Source organism: Prunus mume, linkage group LG2 (assembly GCF_029339155.1).
Source record: "Prunus mume cultivar Tortuosa linkage group LG2, ASM2933915v1, whole genome shotgun sequence".
Classification (NCBI taxonomy): Eukaryota; Viridiplantae; Streptophyta; class Magnoliopsida; order Rosales; family Rosaceae; genus Prunus; species Prunus mume.
The window spans coordinates 20,107,857-20,118,453 of record NC_142699.1 but is presented as its reverse complement, the minus strand read 5'-3'; the positions used below and the strand labels follow the sequence as shown (position 1 = coordinate 20,118,453).

At 37.5% G+C, this 10,597-nt stretch overlaps 1 protein-coding gene across 1 annotated transcript; it reads right to left on the bottom strand.

The window, feature by feature from the left end:
* Positions 1-7,091: 7,091 nt before the first annotated feature.
* EMB93 (Mitochondrial transcription termination factor family protein) lies at positions 7,092-8,295 on the bottom strand. The gene has a single exon (XM_008223380.2). It carries the CDS (start codon positions 8,256-8,258, stop codon positions 7,305-7,307), a length of 954 nt encoding a protein of 317 aa, XP_008221602.2. The 5' UTR covers positions 8,259-8,295; the 3' UTR covers positions 7,092-7,304.
* Between the last annotated feature and the right edge of the window lie 2,302 nt (positions 8,296-10,597).

Genomic DNA, 10,597 nt, shown 5'->3' with positions numbered 1-10,597 from the left:
TTATAGGATAAACTATAGTAAACTCCCCAACCTTTAGGGTCATTTACGAGTCCATACTCGATTTTGGGGACATTTATCATACTCAACGTCACGGAAAACCTACAATTTTGCCCCCTCCGTTAGTGAAATCGTCAAAAAATCAGTTATCTGCCTATGTGGCATTTGTGGGACCCATTTTTTAATTGACGTGGAATTCCACGTGGACAAAAAACTAATAAACAATTATACAAAACAAGTAAAATTATATTAAATAATTAATTTTTATTTAAATAGAAAAAGACAAATCATTCTCTCTCTCTCTCTCTCTCTGAAAGAATGCAAGAACACGAAGGAACTTCCCCAAGCTCAATTTCGAGCTCCATCATCGTGGTGGCCTTACTGGACCGAATCACAGACGCCAAGGCCGAATCGCGCCACGGCCTTCGCCAAATTAGGCTGCTTTCTCCTGTTATTGAACTCCTCGATGACGCCAAGGGCTTGCCGGAAGCGTAACCGGTTTGGCTTCAACCTCGCCGACAATTGGACCTTGTTCGTCGGGGTTCGCAGACGGCAGGCTTGAGCCAGGGCCAGCCGATCGCTCGTGACGATGCCGTGGTGTGCCACCCGGGTTTGGTAGTAGGCCCAGATTTTAGGGTTAGGGCTTTGCGAGGGGTCGGCCATGGATGAGGACTGTGGTGGCGGGGAGAGTGAGGGAGTCAGGTTTCAAGGCCGATGTGGCGTTGTTTCGTTCTTGGTCTTGCTTGTCGAGAATGAACGAGGCTGATCTACAAAACTCAGGTGGTTGGGTCTTCGCAACATGCCATGGGGAATGTTCTCAAGACCTCGCGAGCTTGTCGTCGTTCTTCAGATCTCACCGGAGCTAGAACAATATTAGGATCTGCAAAATGAGTTTAAATTTGAGGAATTATCTGCGTTTTTTGTGTTATAATAGTCGTTTGTTATTAGTGAAGGATCTGTCTTTTTGGGCAATGTTCTTTTTCAAGTTTATGTTTGTTTGAACTTTATCATTTTGTTCCAAAAATTAATCTTGTTTTTGGGTTTATCAGTTTACCTAGAAACTGATAATTAATCAAGAGGAAGTATCTGCAAAAATTAATCTTGTTTCAAGTGTGGTAATTTGGAAATCAACCTATCACAGTACTTTGCCAATATTCTTATTTTCCAAGTTTCTTCACGATTTGTATTTCCTAATGTTGTTGTAAAATGGGTTTAAATTTGAGGAGAAGAAGGATGAGCTTTCTAGAGAAGTTGGGGTGGGTTGGGAGGGAGAAGGAGAGAGAGAGAGAGAGAGAGAGAGAGAGAGAGAGAGAGAGAGAGAGAGAGAGAGAGAGAGAGAGTTGGGTTTGGAGGTGGGCGACGGAAGGGGGGTGGCTGAGAGGTAGGGTTGAGTCGGGTGAGAGAGAGGGTTGGCTATGCAGGAGGAGAGAGGATATTTTTTTTTCTTTTCATTTTTAATGATTTTAATATGATTTAAAATTTATTTTTAACATGTATATAATTTTTTATTATTTATTTGTCCAACTGTAAGTCCACCTCATTAAAAATGGAACCCACATTCGCCACGTCAGCATTTAACAGATTTCCTGATGGTCTCACTAACAGAGGGGGCAAATTGTAGGTTTTCCTCGACGTTAAGTATGTACTCATAAATGTCCCCAAAATCGGATATGGACTCGTAAATGACCTTATAGGTTGGAGGGTTTGTTGTAGTTTACCCTAAATTATAATGTTACTTTTCCGCAATTGGTTGAATTTGAGAATTACAAATGAATTAGTTGTGAATCATTGTCATGGAAATGTGTTTAATTAACACTGGTTTTGAAGGTTTGGCCATTATTGTGGTCAGAGTAAGATCCTTCCACATAAATTTTTCTGATGCATGAATATAATCTTAATGCTAGACAATCATTATTTCTAAAAATTTATATATATATATATATGTCACATTCCGGGATCGGCTCCGCCGTAGCACGATATTGTCTGCTTTTGGCCTCCTCTTTGCCCTCACGATTTTGTTTCTGGGAACTCATGAGCAACTTCTCAGTGGATCACCTATCCTGTGATTACTCTAGCCCCAACTCGATTAACTTCGGAGTTCCTATGACTCCGAAGCCAATGAGCTCCCAAAAGGCCTCGTGCTAGATGGAGACGGGTATGTACATATAAGGCACATTACCTCATCTCCGTTGGTCAATGTGAGATATTACAATCCACCCCCCTTAGAGACCCGACGTCCTTGTCGGCACACTTGCACCACATGGCAGAGTGGCTCTGATACCAAACTGTCACATCTCGAAATCGGCTCCGCCGTAGCACTATATTGTCCTCTTTAGGCCCCCCTCTCTGCCCTCACGGTTTTGTTTCTGGGAACTCACGAGCAACTTCCTAGTGGGTTACCCCTCCTGGGATTACTCTAACTCCAACTCGCTTAACTTTGGAGTTCCTATGACTCCGAAACCAATGAGCTCCCAAAATGCCTCGTGCTATATGGAGGCGGGCATGTACATATAAGGCACATTACCCTCTCTCTGTTTGTCAATGTGGAATGTTACAATATATATTTATATACATAGAGCTTTCATTGAGGGATTCCTCAAATTAGCTTATTTGAGAGACAATTTTATAGGGCCCACTTCACATTGTATTTAACTAATCCGAACAGTCTATGTTTTAGATAATCATTCAGATATCATCTCTTCAAAAAATCATTTGAATCTGATATTGTTTGACCACTCAATTATATTATTGAAATTTTAGTACTTTCTTAATGCACCGTATTCATTGATTTTGTAGGATACAATTGGATGTCGAAGCGTTTTTCGATTTGTCTAATTTATTGTAAGGTTGATCTATGAATGTAGACTTAAAAAATAGATAGTTTGAAATGTTGGAAAAAAAAAGTCGTAAGATACTCTAAAATGTGTCCTTTAAATAAAATTATTTAAAGAATCCCTCAATAAAAGAGAACTATATATATATATATATTTCATGTCTATATCCTTTACGTAACATATGAATGGGAAATGAGAATCAAACTCATGATTATTTAAAAAAGAAAACTCCGATATCATGTTAGACAACCACTAACTTCGAAAACTTAAGCTGACAACTAAAAGTTGAAAGACACATGCCTCCATTCCAAACATTTCGTAGTTTAATTAAACAAGATAAAGATGCATTATGATCTAGAGTGGTTTTGGAGAGTAACAAATTTCCATGATTGAACCCAACGAACAAACCATAAACTTATTTCTTTGTATGGTGCGAGTGATTAGGAGTTAACAATGGTGTCAACTATGCACGGATGCATGAATGTGTGCATGCAATACATGGATGATGATGATGGTATGTTGGGGAAGTGTATACCCTTCAAGTAATTGTGCAACAGAAGCCTAAGAACCAACCAAGTCTACAACCTCTCCAGTCAATCAGGATTGAAGCTAGCTATCAAATTACTATTGTGTGCTCAGTACTACAATAAAGCTAGCTACAACTCTACTTCCATGATCTCTCTCTCTCTCTCTCTCTCTCTCTCTATATATATATATATATATTAAGTTCCAGATATTATATTATATATATATTAATACTATTCAAGAGAGAGAATATTACTGGTTACTAAATAATGCTGAGTTAGGTGAATTTATATCCAAAGAAGGGGCAGCATCCAAAGCCATATCGTGCCACATATAGACAATAATAAAGGTAGGAGGAGTTGGACTGTCATAAGCGTTAACAGTCAGTAAGCTGACTTTGAACACAGAGATGATAAAGAGATGACGCACCATCTCATTGCAGCTTCAATAGACAATTACCTCATATGGTAAAAGAAAGGTTGGTTTTTACTTTTTACCACACTAATTTCCAAGATGTTAAACAAGGTTTTTATTATTATTATTTTTTATTTAAAAAGACTCATTGTACAGTAACAGTACGATTGAAGAGCTAGCACAGTGAAAATGGCTAGTTTATAATAATTGGACCGCATCAGTCTTTCTTTCTTCTTCAAATTAATTTCTCTGAATATGATTGAATGGTACTCACTTCTCTCAGTCATCAGTCATCAGCAATCTGTACCAAAGGAGGGGGGGAGGGAGGAAATCATAGGGAGGGGTTATAGTTGGGATTTTGTGGTTTGTTTGTACAGTATTAAATAGGGTTTTTTTTTTTTTAATAGCAATGGTCTCTGAATTATACCCGTAGTTACATTTTGGTCACTCAATTCCAAAAATAGCTGCAGAGGTCATCCAATTATATAGGGTTTGCATTACTAGTCCTTTTCATCAAGTTTGTTTATTTTTCTGTTAAATCCATGGGTAAATTTGGAAATTCATTCCAAATATTTATAAAAACGAAATGACAAAAAATAAATAAATAAGAGTTATTTGTAGCAAAGGTCCCTGAATTATACTCAGAGTTACATTTTGGTGCAACACAACACCTAATTGAGTGATCTCTATAACTATTTTTAGAATTAAGTGACCAAAATATAACTCCGAGTATAATTGAAGGATCATTGCTAAAAAAAATCCATATTAAATATGTAATTAGTCACTGAGAGTCTAAGAGATGGAAGAAGGGAAAGGACAGGGAGGTTGATTTTGTTTGAGATTTTCTTTCATTGATTGAGGAAGAGACACAGCTTTGTTAACATAGAGGAATTGTCTGTGTGCCATATAATTTTGGTTTGGGTTTTCCTTTTCTTTTCTTTATAAAAAAAAAATACAATTGAAAGTTGAAAGTTGATGGGCAAGTAGAACAAGTGATTGTACCAGTCCACGTGCGCTGGAGACCCCTGTGTTGTTTGCAAAGAAACAAAACAGGCCCAACGGTTCATGGTCCTTCGGACACCGTACCATAAAAGCCTGTCGTCACTCTCACTAGACAAGGATGCATGTGTACCCAAGAAAAATGGTGCTTGGCTTGCTTGCTTGCTTGCTTGCTTCACCTTCACAGAGAGAGAGAGAGTGTTTGGTTTCTTATCTAAGCTTGAACAAACAAGGCATTAAAACAAGAAAAATAAAAACCTTCCGGAGTTTAATTTACTAAGATCAATGTCAATACAAAAAAGTCAGGTGATTTAAAGATTTCATGTTTTCATTGTCTGGTGTTATCTAGTCTACAGGAGCATCATGGGATATTTATCCAGAAATAATGAAGATTGCAATTTGGTGCTTGATGTGACAGTTTATAAAGTTTGATAAGTGGTAAGTGTGTGTAGGGCCCATGCTTGTTGTTTTTCAAATGCAAAGTCATGAGAGTAGAGATCATACATCAGCAGCATTATACTAGCTGTGTGTGCCTTGTGGGGTGGTTGGTTGATGGATAAATTGGCAAAGGCCTCCTGGACTGTCCTTTTAGGATCCCACTCTGATCTTGTGTGTACCAAGTGCACTACTTACCATACCATCAGCATCAACCCTACTCATCAATAATCACAACTTCAAAATTGCTTCACTCAGATTGAACCAAGCTTGTGGCTGTCTGCAGCAGTAAACTGTTAAAAAAAAAAACCAAAGCAAAACTGAACCTCACCAGCAAAGAACACACTACGCATATATACAAATGTTTATGTACAAAAGTGACAAAACGACATCTATAGACTATAGTGTTGTTTTCCACCAATCTGTTTCTAAATTTTCTCCATGGGAAATCAATTGCAGAGATAATATTGGTGTAAGTTGTTGTGGAAACAGAAGAGAGTGATTTGTTGGTATTATTTATGCATGAAACAGGGTTTGCCTTACTTTTAATGATTGCAGTGAAACCATTTAACCACTTTATAAACAGCAGAGCAGAGGGTTTTTGTTTGTTGAGGCTGTCCAGTCCAGTCCAATCCAATCCCTTTCTTCTAAACTAAGCAGCAGAAGAGGAGGAGGAGGAGGATGATTTAACCATATGAGCCATGGCCTGTGAGCCTATGAGCCTATCAAAATTCACATCTTCCTCCTCCTCCTCTTTCCTCTAGGCTCAAAGTTTCTTAAAACCAGTAGGATCATCGATGGGTCATTTCAGAGAATAAAGACCAATAAGTCTCACAAGTTTTGGTGTCAGATAAATGTGTCAATGTGGTTGTCAGTGATTCAGAATGTCAGATAGATGGATGCTTTCGCTTAAGCTAACTGATTCTTCGACCAAAAAAAAAGCTAACTGATTCATCTAACGTAACGTAACCCAAAGAGGTTCTTCAGCTGCTGCCTTTTATAGACAAACGAGTACCTGCCTTGATTTAATTAACAAACATGGCCCATGCATTTGCACTCATCATCAATGATGATGCACTCTAATATCCACTGGTTCAATGGCAGTGCCCGCTCTGCTCTCGATCGGTGCCCTATCTTTTTGGCCATCGTGCTAACTCTGCAATCTAACTTTGCTACACTTACTTGCTGCAACATTTTCACCTCGTTAACTTTTCAGTTTATTTGTGTTGTGGGGTTTTATTAAGGCTGAGATTTTTGCTGCTCAAACTCAGAGAGAGCATAAATGGGCTGCAAAAATGTTCATTTTCCTATGGTAACGGTTTACCAACCCAATCCATCTTGGCCCATTTCGTCAGTCGAGCTGCCCATGTATGTGGTAAACCTTGCTTCCCACTCTCTGAATTGTAGGAAATTTGGAGCTTCTTTTATCACCTGCCAAAACAAAGGTTTGACAAAAATTCATTTGACAATGAAAGATTTTCTTGAGACATAGAACGTAAGTAAAAAAAAAAAAGACAGGTTCATGTTTTAAGAAAATTGGTAGACTATACAAACAACAGAAGAAGTGAAGAAAAGATTACATAACAAATAAACCGCTATCACTGGAATAGAATATGTATCCCTCACACCACCTCACTCAGATGCCAAGGTAGCCGTAGTTAGTACAATACAGGTATGTACATATTCTTCACGTTTAATACACGTAATTTTTCCAGGTAAGTCATATTTATAGCTTCTTCAGAAGATACAACTGAGCATGCACTACATTGTCTACGGAGATTTTGTAGCTTAAACCCCAGTAAGGGGAAATTCAGAAGTTTAGAACCATCTAAATTCATTGTCACACCAAAAATTCAAAGATAAAGAACATATACAAAGACCAATTCCTAGCATAATCAGACATAATATACCATTCTAGCTAGTACCAATTTTCCTTTCGACAATCCACACTATGCCTCATGTAAATATCACAAACTTAACATTCAAGCTTGCCACAGAAAACTTAGGCCACTACAGAGTAACCATACAACACCTTAAAATCAACACAATTGGCTATCAATTTCATATACAAAATTCAAGTTACAAGCAAGTAAGGTCGGATTACAACCAGCTTCCCTCGACCGACCCCAATCGCATCTCAATCAACCGAACATTAAACTCCCCATCACTGACCTTCAGCATCTCCCGCAACGGAAGAGAAAAGCCGTGCTCAACTAACAATCTATGCCTGGGCTTAATCTTGCCCTCCAAGCTAAACGAAAAGTACTGAGGAAACCTCTTCAGCTCTGCAATATCTTTCTTCATTTCCTTCAAAAGGAACTCAACTTTAGGCTTGTAATTTTTATTTATGCTAAAAGTCAACAACCCAGGTGACCTTATCACCATGTTGACCACCTCCTCATAGCTAAGCCCCAAGCTCTGCAAATACTGAATCTTGGGCAAAAGGGTACCTTGAACGCTCGAAACCAACAGCAATGTCGTATGGCACGTGATCGAACTCCGACCCACGAACCCCAATTCGGTCAAGAACTTCAATGCGGGCCGCAGTTGGTCGTCTACGTCGCAGACCAGGAGTCTAGGGCACCGAATTATGGACTTTCGTATATCGGGGAAGGGGATTAGGACCTCGTTGAGTAGAAAATCGAAGATTGGATAGAGATGGGTGTGCGGGTCCACAGTGAGGAGTTGCGGGTACATGTCGAGGATCCGACCGAAAGCTGGGCGCTCGATGCCCATGGAGGAGAGGCAGTTCTCAACGGACTTGAGGGAGGATATAGGGCAGGAGCGGAAATCTGGGTTGAGTTGGAGGGCTTTTTGGGAATTGACGTTGAGGTGGGTTTCTAAGTAGAGGACCTTTTCGCGGAAAAGGAGGCCGGAATCGGAAGTGTTTGGGTGGTGGGAAAGTGGGGGGTAATTTGGGGAATTGAGGGTTGGCCTGAGGGAGTTGGAGAGCGATTTGGGTGTTTTAGGGTTAGGGTTTTTGGAGGGTTTTGGAGATGGGATCAGAGACCCTTGAGGAAGAAGGAAGAGCGTTTGAGGTTGGAGCTGTATCATGGTGTTGTGGACACTGTGTGAGCGGGCAGAGTGAAAGTGGACAGGCCTTTATCCAGAGCTCCCAAGGATGTACGAAACGACATGTCGTCGGATATTTTTAAGAGGAACAAAATGAAAAACCTTAATAAAAAGAAAGTTCAAAATCCAATCCAATCTCCCAAATTATGGATGTAATCTAGTCTAATCTGTAGGAAAATTGAATTTAACTCTAGTGTTATGAATATTTGAAATAAGTATACTATTAATAATTTAAGTGCTTATGATGAAATTATGTCGTACACTATAGATTTCGAGCCTTTGCATTTAGCTATTGTGTATTTATCTGCATTTCATAATTTAAGTGCTTATGATGTTCTATATTTCTTAGTTAAAATTTAGCTAAAAGTATAAGGGCCCGTTCATTATCATTTTCTAACCCTGTTTTCTGTTTTCCGAGATTAAAATCAACCAAAAATGCGTTCGGTGCAATTAAGTTAGAAAACACAGAAAACGAAGAATTGAAAACGATCTCAACTTTCTTCATAAAACGAGAAAACAACTTTTAGACGTTTTCATCATTTTCAGAGGGAAGTGAAAACAGGGGAAATAGTTTCAGTTGGAACAAGACATCATCATCCTCTATTCCATTCTCATATTTCTCAAATCCCATACCCAAAAATTAAACACCCCACTGTCTCTTCCTTTCTATCTTTGCCTTCTTTTGTGAGACCCACTCAGACTCCAAGGCCACAGCCTTCACCGCTATCAGATCCTTGGCTTGAATCAAACTCCTCAACGCCATAGCCTCCGCCACAGCCTCCCTCCACCATCACCACCCAATCAATCAAACCGTAACAGCCACCACCGACCCAATTGAATAAATCGAGGGTGATAGTTATTGTGATGGTTTGAATTGTGTGTTCCAGTGTGATTTTGTTGCTGTTTTCACATGGGATATATAAGCCCAAACAACACCAGCACTCATGGGAGGAAGGATGTATGAAGAGAGATGAGAGAGTTAGAGTGAAAAAAGAAGGGAGGTGGGTGGTCGGGAGTCTCTGAGTTGGGAGAAGAAAAGTCGAGAAGAATGAGGAAGGAAATGTGTGCTAACATCTTTATTATACAAATTTATAAATAACCTCAATCCTAGACATGTATTTATAAAAAAATTCAAACACTATTTAAACATAAAAACACACTTAAAATCAACCCCAAAATTAACAATTGTATATTTTTTGGGTGTGTTTATAAATGAGTTTTGAATGTGTGTAATGATAGGTTTTTGATGTGTTTATAAAGTGTTTTGGGTGTTTGTTTTTTTATAATTTCAACTCTTATTTTGGGTGTTTTAGTGAAACTCTCTTTTTATTTTATGTTAGGTTTATTATCACAAAACGTCTCTAAGGTTTACGAAACTATTAGATTGCATCCTTAATGTTTTTTTGTGTCACTTATGATCCTCAAAGTTAATATGTGTAATCACAAATAGTCTCTGCCTTTAGGTTCTGTCAAAAACTCTGTTAGTTTGCTGACGTGGCATACATATATATCAAAAGACATCCCTGAGGTTTACACACTTATCACAAATGGTCTCTACGAATTTTTTTTATTTTTTAATTTAAAATTCATAAAATTTTGGTTTTCTTTTTAAAATTATTTATAAATGAAAAAACCATTTATAGAAAGATTTTAATCTTGACCATTTATGAACCCTAAACCTTTAGTTTTTTTCATTTTTAAATTTTATGAATTTTAAATTATTTTTAAAAACTTCATTAGTTTGTTGATGTGGCATATATATGGAGTCCACAACTACAATAATATAGTGTCACATGTATTTAAAATTTAATATATTTTTTAAAATAATTATAATTCATAAAATTTAAAAAAGAAAACAAAAATGTTATGAATTTTAAATTTAAAAAATTAAAAAATTTCTTAATGACCATTTTTGATAGGTGTGTGAACCTCAAGATGTTTTGTGATATACATATATGCTATGTCAGCAAACTAACGGAGTTTTTTTACGGAACCTAACGACAGAGACCGTTTGTGATCATGCATACTAACCTTGAGGACCACGAATGACAACAAAAAAACATTAAGGATGCAATCTAATAGTTTCGTAACCTTAAGGACGTTTTGTGATAATAAGCCTTTATGTTATAATCTTGTTTTAACATTAGTTTCAGGTAATTTTAGGTTTTTTTGTTATAATAAACATTAAAAAAATATTAATGAAAAAATAAAAGTTGAAAAGAAATGACACTTCGTTGTTTATTTTATTCTCATATCCTACTACAAGAAGTTCTTTACTCAATAATATGTATTTATTTTGGGAAATTTTTTTTTGTATGTAT

Coding starts and splice junctions, on each gene's coding strand:
- EMB93 (XM_008223380.2), bottom strand. CDS start 8,258: ATGATACAGCTCCAACCTCAAACGCTCTTCCTTCTTCCTCAAGGGTCT.